This window comes from Canis lupus, chromosome 2 (genome assembly GCF_003254725.2).
Source record: "Canis lupus dingo isolate Sandy chromosome 2, ASM325472v2, whole genome shotgun sequence".
Lineage (NCBI taxonomy): Eukaryota > Metazoa > Chordata > Mammalia > Carnivora > Canidae > Canis > Canis lupus.
In genome coordinates, this window is record NC_064244.1 from 18745382 (window position 1) to 18764559 (window position 19178).

At 43.5% G+C, this 19178-nt stretch overlaps 2 protein-coding genes across 7 annotated transcripts in view; one reads left to right on the forward strand and one right to left on the reverse strand.

Annotated features, from left to right (window-relative positions):
* The window catches only part of RSU1 (Ras suppressor protein 1), a 249472-nt gene that overhangs the window by 169690 nt on the left and 60604 nt on the right, over positions 1-19178 (forward strand). The gene's annotated exons all lie outside the window — the stretch shown is intronic.
* Positions 13858-19178, reverse strand: part of PTER (phosphotriesterase related) — a 144036-nt gene continuing 138715 nt past the window's right edge. Inside the window, exon 5 of one of the 2 annotated variants that reach the window (XM_035713416.2) lies at positions 13858-13918. In XM_035713416.2, the coding sequence (XP_035569309.1) occupies positions 13873-13918 (46 nt within the window). In that variant the 3' untranslated portion in view covers positions 13858-13872. Of the gene's footprint in view, positions 13919-18348; positions 18854-19178 lie in introns of those variants that run through there. The other variant, XM_025445212.3, reaches the window with a different exon arrangement.

A 19178-nucleotide genomic window follows, 5' to 3' on the forward strand; every position in this document is an offset into this window, starting at 1 on the left:
GTATTATGTACAAAACAAACGGATTATACTATAAATCGAATCTACTGTGAAATGTGAGCATGTAAATGTGCTAATACGTGTGTGTACATAATGTGTTCCGATAGGGAGGAAGATTATTACTAACTCCTTGTTTTGATAGTGTGTTGATATTTTACAGAAGGTTAAAGCAAATGAAGTGTTGCAAGGATTTCCAAAACTATCCATCGTAACTTCTAGGATCATGTTCTCCAAATTGCTAATTAATGTAAAGACAGCTTCATATATTGAGATGTTTAATCAATTGGCAGATTGCTGTCAATAAATATGTGTCTTAAGTGGTTTGTAATAGACAGGCTAATGAAGTACCCTCTGTGAGTGTCAGAGCTATTGGGAAAAGTCTCTCTCCCTCCTGGGCGCCTTGCCATATGTTATTAGTTTCCCTGTGAGCCAGGAAGAATGCCCTTCACCATTGCCAATCTCACCTCTGGATCGAGTAGCCGGAGAACCAGAAAGTGAATTCCATTTTTTAGGAGCAGTTAGTTAAGCAGCATTAGGTAGAAAGGGTGCCTCCTGGTAACATTAGTGATATTAAAAGTAACTAATGTTTCTTGAGCAATTACTACATGCTAGGCTCTGATTCAGTTACCACGTTTAACTTGTTTAACTTCACGGCAGCCCTATGTGAAAGGGCACTGTTTCTCATCTCTTTCAGATCCTTTTGTGACCATCGCTTTGGTCATGCCACTCCAGTCCTGAAGTGGATTTGTAAATAAATAATTAAACATGTAGTTTTTAAAGAAGTATTCTCATTTTCCAACTGTAACATAATGGGGAAATAAAAGGAGGATGGTTTATTACTGAATACATTCAATATGCAAAGGTATTCAATATATAAACACTTGTTACTGGCAACACTAGAGGATGGGAAGTTGTAGTCACATGTTTGCACCTGTGCCTGGAAATCCTCTCTGTGAATCTGGCAGCTCTAACTGCAGGCTGATAGAGTTATGACAGATTAACTACTCAGATGCTCTAAGTGGTCTCAGTGTCAGGGATGTGACTTTCCAAGATGGTTAAGAATTCTTAGCAAAGGTGCAGAAACATAGTAAAATACAGCCTCATCTCAATTTGCACAAATGTTGCATTGATGGAATGTCCAGGATACATTGATACTGGCCAGAAAATACTTTGTGCACCTCAATAAAATAAACAGGTTCTAGGGTTTCCACCCACATAAGTGTCCCATGGACATTGAGAACTCCTGTAGTAGCCCTGGAGACCATTCTATAAACGTAGTAGATCTGGCGTTATTGGAAGACATGGCATCTCAAACCTTCATCCAGTAAATGCCACAGTAGTCCTCCAGCCAAACATCCCCACCAATTTTTAGAAAGTCTTTGGGGATCATGGCCACTCCAAGAAGGAAGGATACCCTGCTTTTAGCTGTCTTTCACTAGTGAAACACAATAGTCTCCCCAAAGGCATAGGAAATAGGAGAGTTGGGAGCTAGACTGTTCCCCTGGACTCCGGGGTCCTTGCATGTATACCCATGTTGAAACACAGGTAGGCTTTGTGGTTTCTCAGAACTGTGATGTGAGATTTATTGAAAACCCCCTTGCTGGCTATCTCCTGTATCCAGGTGTCTTGGTGCATGATCAAATGTTCACAACAAACCTGCCATGTAATTCTGGCTTTTCCCTTTTCGTAAATTGGGAAGCTTGAGTCTGAGCCTCTTCTCCAAGGTTACTGGGATGATGAGAAACTGGGTTTCACCTTCTTTTTAACTTTAAAGAACAGGCTCCTACCCCTGTCAGGAGGAGGGAGCATGTGCATCCTGTTGATACCGTTCACCCACCTCTTCTCGACATTCTTTTACTTTCTTATTACCTGATAAGTAAGGTGACCAAATAGATTATTGGCCAGAAGAGGACACTTTTGAAGGTGAAAGCAGACACTGTTATACTAGGACACGGATGTGGGTCACTCAGTGGTTCCCCCTTTCGGGCTGGAAGAAAGGAAAGCTCACCAGTTCATCCCTGATGATCACACACAACCCTGTGTGCTTCCCAGTCAGAGCATACCGGGGGCTCTGTTCTCACTGGAACTCTGCTTTGTGACTGTGTGACCACAGTGACTGTGTGACCATCTTGAAAGGGAGAGTACCTTTCTCTCTTTTGGGTTCTTTTCCAGTTTATAAAGTCCACATTCTAGCCTTCCCTAGAGTACAGGAGGCCTGAACAGGCAAGCCTTGAATACTGCCCTTCAGAGCCATCACTAAAATAGATTGTGGGGGGGCAGTCCTGAGGACCCCACTCTGGACCCCCAAGGGACAGAAGCTCTTTGTAGGCAGCGAGTGGGGCCGAGAGTGGCTTCTTGCATGGAGCCCCATCTACCTCCTCTGAGAAGCAGAAGAGAAGCCTCCCTTCCGCTTATGTGTAAAGCTTGTGCTAAAGGAGTACAGTGACTAATTCTGCCTGAATTTCCCCCAAGCTTTTGTACTTGTCTTTGTTTATTATATTAATAAATACTATGCAGCTAATGTTCCCATCTGGCAGGGCAGAGAAAAGAGCATAAAAATGAAGTCGTGGTTGCAGCTCTTAAATACTAATGAAGGTGCTATCTACTTGGCATGGTGGAAAGGTGGGTCTTTATTTTAGAGTTCTTAATTAAGAACTGCCAAGTGACTAATATTAATTAGGAAGCCAGCTGTATCCTTCAGTTGCATGGTATATTTCTTCTTAGGAACCTGGGAAGGAAGTAAATCTGAACCTCTTTTAATCAATCAGCACACAGGCAATTATGTATTAAGTATACTTTGTGTGTACGGGACCAGGCTGCATGGGCAGAGATTTATAAGATACCGTCTTGGCCTGCAGGGTCTCCAGGGCTTGAGGAGTGTGCCCAAGCACAGAGCCCATGTCAGGACAGTGAAGCACATTGCTCCGGGTGCAGAACAGGAAGCAGTGTCCTCCCTTTGCCAGGGTCTCAGGGGCAAGCCAGTGCCCTGAGCATCGTGTCCCCAGTTACAGTGGCAGTGGCATGGACAAAAAGGCTGAGGACCAGCTGGCAGACAACAGTCATGGGTAGAAATAGGATGGCTACAGCTGGGCTCTGAAGAGGAGTAGATGATTTCTAATGGTTGGGGACCCCTTGGGCAGGCCCAGAGGAAAAAGTAGAGGGAGTAGGCCGGCAGGACCAGAGGGAAGTCATGGGCAGCACCGAGGCGAGGCACGTGTGCTCCGGCTCTTCAGCACCTAGTCTGTCCACCAGCTATTACAAGGGTGATGCTCGTGGAGCTGCTCCCACCTGCACACGCGCCCGGGCGTGCTCTCCTGCAGGTTCCCGATGCCCTGAGTTAGGGGCCTGGGGAGGTGGTCGAAGCAGAGACTCAGTGCACTGTATCCCTGGCGTGACCACTCAGCCCCTTATTAAATAATGCCTGGAACGAGGGGCTGGATAGGAAGCACCGTCAAATCCCTGTCCGTGTTTCTGCGTTCTAAGTGTCTCTTGACATTGATGCGTTAATATCCACTGAGTTCTAGTTCCTTGATTCACTAGCAATTGAAGAAGGATTTTATGAAGATTACGTTGTAATGGTCTTTCTCCTGACTTTCCCTGACAGAGTGTTCGTTTTTGCAGTGTTTTCAAGCTCGAATTGTAGTCCAGTTTGCAATTCTCTCTTCATTTCATACCTAGAAGTTCACATTGCGGAGTTGAATCTGTAAGCCGACACCTTTGTGAAAGCACTTGACCTAGTGCTGCTGTGGTGGGTGTAGGGGTCTGAAAGTCTCCACCCCGCTTCCCTGACTCTCTTAGCACTTCCTTTACACGATCCTAGAAGAGCGATCCTAGAAGAGCTCTCGGTCAGGAATTCTTAACTCTGAGCCTGAGACATAGTCACTGATAAGGCTTATCCTCTCTAGTTGTTGCCTCCTCTTAGGGGGCTGAGTGTGGTAGGCTTCTCCCTCACACGATGCCACTGAACTTAGACATTTTCTGTCTCTTCTAATCGAGTGCTTATTTCCATCCAGGTCACACCTGCATGTGTGAACATCCTCTAGCCCTAGTTTATAACAGCCTTTTTTCCTATATCCAGGTATCCAGAATAGTCCTTTTCCCAACTAAGAAAACACTTTCACTGAGCGCTTTCCAGAATCCTACCTGTTGCTTTTGATCAAGTCCCAATCAGTTCCTGGCTTTGGGATGTTGCCCTGATAGCGTGGTTCCAAAATCTCTGATATTACTAAAAGCACAGTTCCCTTCAGAGAAAAAGAAACCTTGGAAATAGTTGGTCTGTGCTGTTCTTTCCATTACGTCACTTGGGGAATTTTACTAACCTCATGTCATCTTAGCCTCGAATCAATCTGTGAAAGAGCTACCTATGAATGGTATTTACACACAGAATAAAATGTGTATGGAAACCCTCTTCTCTAGGAGAGTGACTTTCGCCATATCCAGATTAGCACCTGTGTTGTTATAAGGTTTAATAGTTGTCCTTAAATCAATTCATAGTCTTAAGTTTATTTGTAAATGAAATGGTTTTGCAGTGTTCTAGATGATAACATGGCATCACTTAATAAAAATACATACTTAGTGATTAAAATTTTAAGCTTGCATCTATACGAGCTCAGTCCTCTCTCAGAACACCTTTGCAAGACATAGCTTGGGGGAGATGTTGTATCCGAGGGGGCTGAGATGGGGTTAGGGAAACAGACACACTTCCTGGCTTTAGTATTCAGTAAGGGCTTCAGGTTTAATTTTACTTGGAAGTTGTGTTTACACCAGGATCTTTCAACCTCAGTAATTGGCTTTCAGGCTAGATAATTCTTTATTGTTGGAGACTGTCCTGTGTATTATAAGATATTTAGCAGCATCCATGGCCTCTCATCACTAGATGCCAGTCCCACACCCCCAGGTGTGTCTAGTTGTGTCTAGACACTGCCAAACAGGCCTCTGTTGGAGGGTGAAATCCTGTGTGGTTGAGTACCACTGTGTTATATAAAAATCATTATGTTACTTTTACTGTTGTTGTCTTAAATTATCACTTGGTTAGGTGTGCATTTTAAAATATACTGCAAATTTTGAGACCATAGTTTTAGCATTTTTGCATCTGGACCCTTAACTCCCCTACCCTCAAAATGGAAGTGGCCCTGGCCTCTCGTGAGACCTGCTCAGGCACACCTCATCCCTTCGCTGTCAGGGCAGGTTGGCTGTCCCCAGTGGGTGTCAGTTCCTAAAGGACTCCCCTTGGTAAAGGAAAGACAAGGTCTTCCCTCCCTTCCTCCTGTGTTTCTGACTGATTACACATATGCTTCTTTATGGGACATGACTTCATGAGTTATAACATCACTGAAGTTTAGCTAGGTTAGATGACTTGCCCAAAACCACACTGCTAAAGATACTGTTCTGCTAAAACAGATACTGGTCTGTTAAAACAACAATATTGAGGGGCGCCTGGGTGGCTCAGTGGGTTAAGCATCTGCCTTTGGCTCAGATCATGATCCTGTGGTCGTGGGATCGAGCCTCACATCGGGCTCCCTGCTCAGTGGGGAGTCTGCTTTTCACTCTCCCTCTGTCCCTCCCCTGCTTGTTCTCTCTCTCTCTCTCTCTCTCTCTCTCTCTCTTTCTGTCTCTGTCTCTCAAATAAAATCTTTTAAAAAACCACAAACAATATTAGAAGCAGTCTGTCCCCAAAACAAATAAATGTTCGCCTTAATGTTGAAATGGCGATATGATTCACGGGTAGCCCGTCAGTGTTTGTGTTTATGATTATGTGACAAATACTGATGCAGTAACATCTGTTTAAAATTATAAACTAGAGATGCGCCCCGCTGGCTCAGTCTGTAGAACATGCGACTCTTAATCTCAGGGTTGTGAGTTCAAGCCTCACATTACATGTAGAGATTATTCAAACATAAAAAAATCTTTAAAAGAATGAAAATATAAACCTAATTAGAACATACGCTATGATTACTATTTATGAAAATGCTAGCAGAGATTATGTTGAAGTAGGAGACTTCTGGCAGTTTTCTTTTGAACCCAGTTCTGATTTCTAAATGGATTGTAATATATTTCTTTTCCTTTTAAAAATGAAGGAAGATGCAGGTTACTGTCAGAGTTACTCTTTCTCCACAGTTCCGGCCAGGGAATGTCCATATTCGGCACATTACAAATAAATGTTGGTGTGCCCCTATGTCTGGGGTCAGCGGACTTTGAGAACAGATATGCTCTACCCTGGGGCAATGGACTGGCCTGCTACCTTTTATTGAAGGAAACACGTAGGAGACTTCCTTGGGCTACCCAGCCAAAATACAGACTGAGGGAAAGCAGACAGCGGGGCTGCTCCCTGTGTTTGTTGCTACTGTTTCCTAATACGAATGGGTCTGGGATGCGTCGAAGCCTTACCTGCAAACCAAAGGGCAGGGACTTGCTGCATGCCTAGGGTAGTTTACTCTGAGTGTCAGCGGCTACTCACATTGCTGTCGTGGGAGGGTGATTCATTATGGACCGTGTCACCATCAGCTTTTTCATGAGCAAGGACTCGTAACCAGAACCAGATTGGCAAGGCTGTGAAGTAAAGACATGGATGGCCTCGTTCCATACGCCAAAGTCCATAATGCTAGCCGGCAGCATGCGTAGAACATTTTTTAAACAACATGAGTGTTGTCTCGCGTATTATTTTTATTGAAGCACCCTTCCATCTAAGTGCATCCATTCATTCTTCATTTCTTAGTATTTGATAAGAGAGAGATGCGCTATGAGTGGACTCTGTGGGTAACAGTCATTTCCTTTATGTTCAAGGGGAACCATATTCAGGTGCCGGGTACCCGACACTTGGTCACACCGAGAATGCCCATTTCAGATACGAGTAAACTGAGGCTCAGGCAGGTTCCATATGGCAATATATTCCTTAGTGATTTCTCTTGAATGGAGGGTAAATCTACCGCACCAGTGTAAGCGAGCCTTCTTTTTAGCTTCTGGGGCAGATAATTGTATTTGTCCAATGCTGTTTCCTAATTTAATATCTGCTAAAATTTTCTGACGCTTTTGCTTGTTTACTGTTTCCATGTGTTACACCTAATGTGAAGTTGAGATTTGGGTTAATTAACTACTCAGCATGATTATCTCCCTCAAGTATAGGGGAACTTCATTTACCAATTTTGTCCTTCTTGTTTATAATGTTAGAGTACATATGGCTTATCTCCACTTTAAAGGAATTAACTTCCTAGCCCATATCCTGACCTATTATTTTTTGGCCTTGATTCGGTGCCCACCTTCTGCACAACTACAAAATTCCCAAGGAATATGACCTGGCATGGGATTGATTGACGTGTGTTTATACTACATGTGATCTTCATATGCATCAATAGGTAGTCTTCTGTACTTGCCAGAAGCACTCTATCGTGTCTGGGGGAAAAAAGTTTTTAATGTTTTTAAAGAGCTGTAGACATTTTAATAAAAGCTTCCTCTCAGCTTTTGTCTGATGTGTATCAGGAGAAAAGTACAGTAAAAGAGAATACGGCATTACTGTAGCCTGCCTGTCTGAATACATTTCAGCTCATTGAGCTAGATTTCCTTGAAAAGGGAACATTCTCAGCCAAGTCTGCCCTGAAAAGATACCCAGAGTGGCAAACCCAGAACTTTGGTGCCTGCAAGTGCCATTTTTTTAATCCTTAATGTTTTAAATTATTCTCGGGCACCATGGCAAACGGCATCAAACGTAATGGCCTAATGAAAAGTGCAGATGCCCACTCTCAGAGGGGTTGGACAGAAGCATCAGGCTCAGTAAGAGTGGTCAGGCCCGCAAGTGTTCATGGCCAAAAAATCCAACCCACGTGGTCTCCAAGCCCTTGTGCTGGTGACCTCTGGAGCAGGCAGTGACGTGGTCTCTCTGAGGACTCCCACCCTGCTCGTAGGCAAGTCAGTCCAAGAGCATGAAGCACAGAGGCATATGGAAATTCCATTCTCAAGCTTAATATACCAACATGCAAAATGAATTTTTCATACTGGGTTTTGCAGAAAGGGAAAACTTCCAGCTTTCCCTCGCTGGTGTGCCTTTTGGAGATACTGCCCTTTAAAGCAGCCAGAGGGGGGGTATGACTGCAATGTAAGCAGAGTGGTGTTTGCAAGTGAGAGCTATGTGAAAGGCAATGATGATTTTGGAAACATTATTCTGGGTGTCGAACTGAACAAAGAGTCATTACTGGAGGAAAAAAAAAATACCCAGAAACACTTTAATAGTCTCTCGGATTTGGGCCCAGAGAACCATACTGTGAATTGAGTGGAAGATAAATAGAGAGGAAAATAGCAAATTAAGAGGACAAATAACCAGGAAGGGGAGGGCGCCCGCTGGCATCGGCGAGGAGAACATATAACCGGCGTCTGATGCATTTCCTTAAGAATCAGTGTGTTTGCAAATTGCTTCGTTGCATCTTAGCAGAATCTAATCTGAGTAACGAAGAGCTGACTAGCGAACATAGTTGGATGAATTCCCTCAGCACTCCTGAAATATAACAGAGCAAGGAACAGTATAATGAAAAATAACAGAGAGAGTAGCTAGGGGCTTAACTTATGATCAGTGTTCATTACAACAAATGACACTTTCACTGCAGAGTTACCATAAAGATTATTGACTCTTACGTAATGTGGTTCCCATCTGAATAGATCTGAGAACAGCTCAGCCTGTGAATGAGAGAGCTGGAGCAAGAGGAGGACAACGATGTATTCCATACCCTTATTCATTTCTTCACTTCATCCCGGGGAGCCGCCCATTCAGAGCCCCAGACAGAGCAAAAGCTGGTGAACCTTCTTGCAGGAAGATTCTCTGTGATTCTCTTTGACTAGCATGTTATGTGTTACGTTCAATGAAGACCAGGCTCAGAAAGTGACTAAGCTTGTTAGTAGTTTCTTTTTTTTCTTTTTTCTTTTTTTTAGATTTATTTATTTATTTGAGAGAGAGGAGAGAGAGAGAGAGAGGGGAGGAGGAAGAGAGGCAAAGGGAGAGGAAAGAAAGAATGCCAAGCAGACTCCTCACTGAGCACAGAGCTAGACACGGGGCTCCATCCCATGACCCGTGAGGTCATGACTGGAGCCAAAACCAAGAGTCAGATGCTTAACCGACTGAGCCACCTGGGTGCCCCAGCGTGTTAGTAGTTTCATGTTGGAGGTCCTCACCTGATGTTCTTTTGCCATTTGCTGTTTTCCTCAAGCATGCATTTTACAGCACTTTAAAAAATCTCTCTTTGGAAAGAAACTATGTTTTTGTGTAAAAGTTTCAGCACACAACCCAAGGGCATTTGGCAGCTCTGCCTTCAACCATGGTTGGAATGGACAGCCCCAGTTCAGACCACAGCGTGCCTAACAGCCTTGGATTACTGAGCACCTGCCCAGTACCTGCTAAACACTTTGTTACTCCATCCTGCTAGTGACCCTGTGAGGTCTGTACTGGTACTTTTCATTTCCACTTTCCAGATGAGCAGGCATGTTCAGAGAGGGTAGGTAAGGTTGCCAAGGTTACTCAGCTGCCATCTGTTACAACTGAACTTCATAACCAGGTCTAACTGTAAGCCAGACATTTTAACTCCCACGCAGAGGCTGAGAAAGATACTCTTTCTCTTACTCTCTCTCGTGGGTGCGCCCTCTCTCTCTCTCTCTCTCTGGAAGAGCTGGCCGGATTTGGAAACCACACAGATCAGGGCTTGGACCCTTCCTTTTTCATTTGTTAGAATCTTGCAGAACTGACCTAACATCTCTTAAGAGCTATCGTAATGCAAGAATGGTTCATGTTTAATGTGTGGCGAGACACAGTGATAAGCTTTTTATATGATTTCTTCATGCATTCCTCAAAACTGTAGGCAGTGTAGGTCTGATTCTGATTCCTGTTTTATAGATTGAAGGACTAAGGCTTAGCGTAGTCTAGGCTGCACAGCTACTAAGCCTGTCAGGTTATGTTCAGCCAGCATAATGTGGCTCATTGTGGGCAGTTTCAAAGTCGATCCTGTACAGCATCCCCCATAAGAGAGGGCCACCATCAGTGTTAGCCAAAGACAAAGGTGACAGCCCCCAGGTAATAAGGGAGGCGCAAAGAGAGCAAGGGAACCCAAAGAGACTAGTGGGTAAGGGGCTGTGTCGTTGCAAGGAAAGCAGCAGAGTGGCATTTGGGAGCAAGTCAACAATTATCAAAAGAATAATGAAGGCATCCCTGGGAGCTCAAGAGTAGACAGGTCTTTGGATCCCACCCTTCCTTTAGTTTTCAATTTCTTATTGCTGAGTTTTATGGAAAAAATACTTTGGTTGAGGAATGGAGAATTTAAAAATGCTATTGGCCATGGGATAACCAGCAGATTTACTCTTCATCCCCAATCTCTTCTAAGCACCCAGTTCTCTCCTTTATAACAGGCATGATTGGGGTGCCCCGCCTCGTGACCATCAGCAATGAGCTTCTGTAGACCTCGCTGTGGCCAGAGGTCAGAGATGAACAGGGAGACAGAGCAGGGTGATGTGCCAGGATCTAGAATTCGTATCTGCCACTTAGCCAGGAGCACAGCTGAGTGAGAAAGTCTGGCTTGTGTGGGAAATGGCACGACCCTGTGGGCACATGTGGCCTACTGCTGCTTCCTCTTGAGCCCCTGCTAGTGGAGGCTTCAGGGATAGTGCAGCCTGGTCCGCTGTGGGCTGAGGACCTTCAGCTCTTAAAGCTGTCTTCATGTTTTCTTGCTTTGGGGAAAGAGAAGGGTTGACTGCACCATTCTCCAACCAAGTAGTGTCCGTGGGCTTTGGGTGTTACTTGTTTTGGCCTGAAGACTTTTCCAGGCTCATACTGAGAACCATTATAAATAATTAAACGTAGTGGAAAAACCTCTAGCTAAGTGGATTACTTAAAAAAAAAAAAAAAATCTGTTGTGTATGTCTGTGTGTCCATCCATGCTTCCTTTTTCTGAAGTGCAAAAACTAACCAAGTGCTAAGAAAGAGTCCCATCAGCTTTCAGAATACCTTTGATCTTATACAAGGAGTGGCTTGATTGCACTTTATGCATGTGGTCTCTATCTGTTGTGCATCATGGTAACCACAAACAACATGTGGCTCTTGAGCTCTTATAGCATGTCTGATTGGGATGTGCTGTAAAATACTCACTGGATTTCAAAGACACTTAGTACAAAAAAAATCGTTAAACATATATTTTGTAAGTCATTTGTCTTTAAGGATAAAATAGAGCATTAATCATATTTATTTTGATTACATGTTGAAATGACCATATTTTAGATATATTAGGTTAAATAAAATTGATTAAAGTTGATTTCACTTGTTTACTTCGACTTGGCTTAATGTGGCTACTAGAAAATTGGAAGTTGCTTTTGTGGATTTTATATTTTAGAGCTATTCTCTAGCTCTGTGAAAGTATGGAGTATGTCTCTACAAATTAGAAGTACTAATATGTGTTTAAAAATAAGATTTTAAAAATAGCTTTCTGGAATATTGATGTAGTCATTCAGTATAGGAAGTACTGCTGACTAAGAGGGGCTTTTGCCATTCCAAGGGAAATATATTGGGCAGAAATCTTGATTAGCAGCTACTCAGGGATGAATATTTTTTCCCTGGGAACGAATAGGTCGGTTTGAATCAATTGATGCAGAACAGTGTTTGTTAGTATTTGAAATAACTCTTGTACACCCATTTCTTTGTCATTTTTCACCCACCTGTCATCCCGTTGGCCACATCATAACCACAATCACCACATATCCTGGAAACAATAAGAAAAGAGCAGCCCTGGGCAGTATTCCACAGATACCCTGGTCCTCTGGCATCACCACCTCCTGCTTTGACTTTCACCATCTGTATTTAGAATGCTCTCACACCTTCCAGGAGTGTTTTGTGGGTGAGATTCCTAGATGAAACACTTGAGGTTCTTGGCTGAGGTCTGTTGTGACAAGAGTGAGCTCTTCCTCCCCACCCACAGCCACAGTTTTGCTCTGAGTCTACATGGCCTGTTGGGGGCATCAAAGAACTAAAGCTTGAGCTCAAGAGAGAGTCCTAGCCTCCTCTTGATACATTCCCAGGGTCCTCACCCAGTTTTATGCTAGTGAATGGATCCTGTATCAGGTACTTTTTTAACATCAAGCATAAACTCACAAACACTTTCGTTTTTAACCTTGTTGCACTTGAAGACCATAAATTTCCGAGACTCTTATAAAAATCTGATTTACAAAATCTAGGAGGAAGAGTGGATGATATATATATTAAACCTGCTGAATATCTCAGACTAAAAGTCACTTTTAAATGCCCCCATTCCTTTTTGGAGTATGTTTTCTCCACAAAACTCAGAAACATGAAAGGGTGACCAAAGAAGGGTGGGATCTAAAGCCTTGTCTCCTGTTGGGCTCCCATATGTGTCTTCTCTGTTACCCTTTTAACAGTTGGTGGCTTGTTCTCAAATACCACTTTGTTTCTTGGCCACCCAGAGCTGGTCTTCTCCCCTCCTGCTGGCCTGTCCTTACTCTTGGCCAGTAGTTCAAAGATTGGTATCAGGAATGGATGAAAAGCACAGTTCAACTTGGTAGGCTATGTTCCAGGGGTGGGGTTGACTACTTGTAGAGAGAGCTTGGTTTATGTGAGGGGGGATTCCACTATGCCAGGGAAATAGCCTGGAGTAATGAGTACAGTTTACTGGTCTGTAGCTTCCACTTCCTGAAGTCCCCTTGGTGAGAGAGAGCCTCACAGATAAAGCACTGTTGAGTGTCACGTCCACCTGTATGTGGATGGATCCTTTCTGGTTTTTATTAAGTTTTTATTTTTAATTTTTTATATCTTCATCTATAAGTGGAACATGACTCACCTCACAGAAAATCCATGCACAGAAAAGAGGGACAGATAATACAGTGCTAAGATCCCAAGCATCATGCCTTAATCTGACCTGAACATAAAAGGAACCTCAGAGATGTGAGTCCTGTAAGGTTTCATTTAACGCAGTGAAGGGTTAGACCAGTTAATAACAGCAAAGTGCTTACACAAGTTTCATGTGTGGAGTGTGGCAGCAGATTACCCAAATACCAGATGAATTCCAAAGCCTTCTGAATCCGTTTCAAGTGTTATTTGCCCTGCCTCTGGAACCTAGAGGCTTGTACTTACATTTGAGGAGATGGCTAGCTTTTCCATTGACCTGGCCATGGGTGCCCTGCCATGGTCAAATCACCAGGCCACCTGGGCAGAGAGAAACTGAGGAAGGAGCAGTCTCAGGAACAGAGTCCAAATTGTTAACCACAAAAAAAGGAGGAGGAATAATAACCTCTAAGTCTGCTTTTACTAAGTGTCCTTATCTGAAAAACAGATGAAAGAAAAAGTGAAGCTTCTCTGTTTTGATGCTCATGTTCCTGGTTCTGTGACATTAGCCCTTCATTTTTAATATCATTTATATCTGAAGCCGTGTGGCTTCTTTCATTCATGTGATAATTGCTTGAGGTTTAAATGAGTTGATACATGGAAAATGCCACAGAAGCTTCATGCAAAAATGCTAACATACAGTAAGTGCTAGATGAGTTTTGCTGTTGTCATCACCAGCTTATCACTTGAGAGGTCATGAACAACCTTGAGCTGTTCGTGCAAGAACCACGTATGGTCAGAAAGACTCTTATCTTTTTATGATCAGAAAAATTTATTCTGATTTTTAGTTTGTTCAAAGGAAAGGGGAGGGAACTCCACTGGTTTTTAACTTAATTCTCTTCTAAAACCAATTATTGTCTTCAACTAGTTCTTACTAATATCAGATAGGATTAATATTCGCTAAAAGCCCACTGTACTTTAAAGGAATTTATGGAAAGCTCTGGGAAAGAGAGTCTCCACAAAAAGATGACAGACTGGGCTCCCAAAAGTCCGCACAAAATGGTGCTATCGAACATTTACTGCATTTCCAGCTTCACGGGCAGCCTTCCCATCCCAGAAATCCTGTAGAAACAAAGGAAAACACATAGAAAACTGATGTACAAACCAAGATTCCATATCAGAGGATAACTGTCCCCAAAGACTAGAACACTTGCTTTGGCCTGTATGGCACGTACTCTTCCAGTAGTCAGTTCTAAATGGGAAGTTGTGCACAGTCACTCGAAGAGCTCGGAACTGAGAAAATTTGGAAATACATACATTGGCTAAGGTAGTCTTGCAGTCTACCAATAAATGTTTATTGGGTGACTAGTGGGTGGCAGACAGTGAAGAAACAAAATGATGAAGACCGTCCCTGTTTCAGAGGCACCGATGATCCAGTTGGGAAGCTGTCTACATAGTTAGATACTTTCAGTATATCCCAGTGCATGCAGTGATGCATGCTTTTATTCAGTCAGTCAACAAATGTTCATTCCATGCCCGTGGCATGCCGGATGCACATGATACTAAACAAGACAGACAAGGTTCCTGCTCTCTCATAGTTAGCCTTCTATCAGGGGAGGCAGGAAAGAACAGGTGATCAAATAAATAAAATAATTACATTGTGACTATCATTGTTAAGGACATGAATGTGATTAAAGTTGGGTGATGTGAGCAAAAGGACCTCTCTCGGGCTTTCACAGTGGAAGTAGGCAAGATTGATGCGTCCATCAGGACCCAGCATCCCTTTGGTTGCAGGAAACACTAAGAGAAGTGGAGATTATTGGGTAATACAGTAGACTTCAGGCATGACGTGACATAAGGGCTCAATGTCATTGGACCCCATCCCTCTTCATTGTCCGGTTCTGCTTTGTCTGGGCCGGTTTCTCTCCCAGGCAGGCACCCTCTCCCAAGACATCAACATAGCTGAAGCAGGTCTGGGCTCCTCACTGAAATAAATGGAAAACAAAGGACTAATCTTGCCAGCAGTGTGAGCAAAGATCGAAAGTCTTTCTTTAGTTGACTTAACTTGTCCACAGGCTCACAGAAGAACTACTAGTCATTGTGCCCCTGGACCAAGGGAAAGGTTTTAGACTGAGCCATGTTCTGACATTCAAGCCAAGGCAGTATAGCCATTCACCTCTGAGGCATTATATCTCTGTGGGCAGCCCTCCCCTCATCTGCAACATGGGGGTGGCCATAGGGCTTGTCTCCCAGATACCACGAGAAAAGCATCCCAAGCAGAGTAAATAGCAAGTATAAACCTCAGAAGTGGACAGGGGCCTGATGTGTTTGCCCACATGCTGGGAGTGGGGAAGGTGGAAGGTAGAGGTGGAGGAGGGGAGAGAGCTGGCAGGTGCAGCTCGGGGTTTGAAGGGTTGGGAGAGCCAACCATGTTTGTTTTCTCTGCTTCCTCTTGAAGACATAGCCCCAGGAGGTCGTGCACAGAACTCCCAGCCTGGGTCCTTACCACCTTACTTGGAGATGGGGGATGGGAAGGGGAGGTGCTTCAATGCCCACCGCCAGCATTTACCCTGATGTTTGTATTGCTGACTGAGACCATGACTTGTGAGGGGCAGATTCTCTCTCCACCTTTGTTAATACCACCGATCAGCTTACCATCGAGACACCCTGGCCTAGGAGTAGAGCTGGTGTTATCCAGGGTGACTTTTCAGGTTGGCGCTTTGATCCATTTTGTGTCGATGTTATCATTGAACATCTAGCTGGATGGTGTCACTGCCTTTACATTCAAGATTTTGGGTGATGCCTCACTCTTGGCCCAACTGAAGGAATCTCTCCAGTAAAGTCTGTTTGGCAGGGTATGAAATTTGAAGTAGGTTATATAATCTCAACAAATTATGTCTATGTTGCATTAATAACCAACTATCCATGTTAAGGGATCTGTTAGAGAATTACTTTATCATGTAGGTTTTGAGAGCCAGATTCAATTTAGTGAATTTTAATAATAGTGTTTTTTTAAGAATAATTTTTGAAGGGGGTGAATTGCACATATGAAAAGAATTCCTCACTCCCTTATATTTACGGTTAGGTTGTATATCTGTGTGTACATCACATATCTGTTTTTAATCTCTGCAAATGTTAAGTACTAGATCAAAAAATAATTCTTTTCATAAAACATATTCGGTCCAGGTTTGAAGTCGATTAAGGAAGCTTGTTTGGGAAACTTACAAATGCTCTTAGACTTGTTTCCTCTTGCCTTTTACTTTATTCTGGAAATTGCAACATTTAGCCCTTCACCGTTTAATTTAAAAGGATTGCCTATTTTCTTAAATGCTTAAGGAGGGAAGCAAGTTGCAGTTATTGATTCTTCTCTGCATGTATTCCGTGAAAGCTGGATTTGCTCCTTCCCCAGGGAGCATACCCCCTGAACTGCATGCTTGCTGGTGACAGCTCGGACCTCTGATACATAACCAAAGACCTTGCCTAATATCCTTGCAACTGCTCGGGGAATTTTTATTAAGTAAAAGCATCATTAGAGTAGACAGGATGATGAAGTTTAATGAGCATCTTTTGTGCATGAGATTGTTAGTTTTGCTCTGCAGAATCCTCATTTCTCCCCTCCGTTGGGGCAGACAATGAGTCTAGGATGTATGGGGCATTTAAAAATCTGCTTTATATTTCTTATTTTTGTATAGCTTAATATCTGTCTTAGGCCATCTGTAAATTCCTTTTGGCTATTTTCATGGATTTCAAATGCATGTTTCATACTTGGCTTTACACTGTGTGTTGGGGATGCAGAAGAGCATTTGAGCAGAGAGTTGTAATAGAGAAAAACGTGAGAGACACAGACTGCCGTTAGTGAGCTGCGTGGAACCGTCTCGTGGAGGTCTGATCTCAAAAAAATCATTGCCTTTTGAATTAATGAGATTTCTCCCAGGAATATGGTAACTATTAATTTTTTTTCCTTCTCTAAGATTCAGCAATTTCTGTGCTAAGGTTCTGTCACCAGCCCCTCATAGCTGCTAGATAGGATAAATAAAGATATTGCAAGATGCTTATTAATAATCTAGGCTTCACACTTTGTCCGCAGCTTTATTTGTGGAGATTTTAAATTTAGCATCCCACCATAAGATTACAGATTATAAACAGAATTATTTCTCTCCATTATTGTCACTGGCCATATAACTTGGATTTTCAAATTGGTTCTTTTCTTGGTCTGTATAAGGACTTTCCATGGAAACACCCAAAACAACAGGAGGGAGGCATATGACATGAGCAAATGACTTAAGAGCAGCATATTGTACCTCTCATATACCTGGCATTCTGAAACACAATATTTACATAGCGCACAATGTGCTTCTAGCAGTGCCTTGAGTATACAGACTACAAAAGAAGTGAACTCTGCAGTCTCCACCCTCAAGAAAATGGTAGGCTTATTAAGAAGACAAATCTGAGAAATCTAAAAAAAGCAGGGAGACAAGATAATTCAGTGCATTTAGAGCTCGAACTTTGGAGTAATTGTCTGGGTTCGATTTGGGCCTAAACTTGCTAAGCCTCAGTTTCCTCCTTTGAAAAACGAAGAAAAGCTCCTTCTTCCTTCAATTGTAGTGACAGTGAATGCCGAATGACTGGTAGCCGAAACTGTAACATGTCATTATCACGGCACTCTGCCGGTACTTCGAAACAACAAGCCAAGAGCGGGAACCTGTGTTATCATCAAGGACTTAATGGTGAAATCCTGATAAATCCCATAGTGTTTCGTGAAGGCAGAAATTGGGTTGGGGGGCGAAAGCTCTGAGAAGCCTAAAAATATGGATAGGATCTGAATGGCAGAAAAGGAAACAGGCCAAAAGGAGTGCCGCCTGGCCGGACGGGCTAATTCCAGGTCTCAGATCGATTTAGCACCATTTTATTTTTCAAACACACGAATGAGCCCAAGCCAGTCTGACTGCTGAAGCACTTGCAAGGTAGACCGTGTGCACATATGCCCATTTTCCCTTGAAGGTAACATTCTGGAAAGAGAAGGGACTCTGAGGCTAGTCAGGTACTAGGCGGCAGAGCTCACCCTCGGTTCCTCGTGACTGCACCCTGCCTTCCTCCGCACCAGCCTTACCGTGCTCAGGTGTGCTAGAGGACAGAGCCATGAGTTTGGCTGAGCTAAGCATTACACGACACATTCTGTGGCTGCTTTATGTCACCACCAGGCTAGGCACATGACCCGGTGAGCAGTGGATGCCGTTTTCCACGGGTAAACCCAGGAGAGATGATCCTGCCAGTTATGGGACACAATGGAGGAGGGAAGCGACTCATTATAATAATCTTAATGCCCATTTGATGGGTCCTATGTTAGGGTAGGAGAAAAAGAACAGATAAAATCGTAAGTTGATGAAAATCAGAATAAGCACCATAAAGTGACTAATTAATCCACTGAGTTATGACCCTTTTGAGAAGCTGTTGAAAGCTGTGTTTTCCTTCTGCTGAAAAAACATGAGGTTTTTTTTTTTTTTTTTAAATAAGATTGTATTTATTTGAGAGAGAGTGTGTGTGAGTGAGAGAGCAAGAAGGAACGGGTGAAAGGCAGAGGGAGAAGGAGAAGCAGACTCCGCACTGAGCAGGAAGCCCCAACGTGGGTCTCAGTCTCGGGATTCAGGGTCATGACCTGAGCCAAAGGCAGATGCTAACCGACTGAGTCATCGATGTGCCTCAAAACACATAGAGCTTTGCTTGGAATTTCAGATACTTCCCTGGTCCCAGGCTGAGAATTTCAGAGGAAGCGCCACTCAGACTTGATTTATGTGATCACCGAAAAAAAGAGGCAGATGTCAAAACGACTTCAATGTTTTGATCCTCAGGATCTGGAGACATAGAGGGACAAGGGACAGGCCTGTGTGAGGTCGGGGTAGGGAACTGTTCTGTGCTCCATTCAGTTGGGTTTAATAGCTTGGCGTCCAAGCGGGAACAAGGCATAGCAGGGCCCGAAGATGGCAGTGGCTCAGGGAGTGGGGGGCCGAAGGTGCCGCTCAGAGGTAGTCACTGAGGCTGTCAAGTTAGATGTCCCCTCTATGGAAGAGAAAACAAAGATAGAAGCAGAATCAGGAGGACTGACGATGTGTCCAAAGGAGACACTAAGACCCAAGATGATGCATTGCCAGCTGAGAGGGGAAATTTTCACAAGGAATGGGGTGGACCCGCTATGGTCTTCTGCTGCAGCCCTGAAGGGATCAAGGGTCTTGAAGACAGCCTTGGATCCAGAAGAAACCAGAAGACTCCTTTAGATTTTTTCCCCACAATGAAAATGTCCCTAATCAATAAAAGTTACCTATTAGTAAGAGAAAAGCATGCGTAATCACACTCCCTAAGATTAGTTGCACACTTTATTCTGATT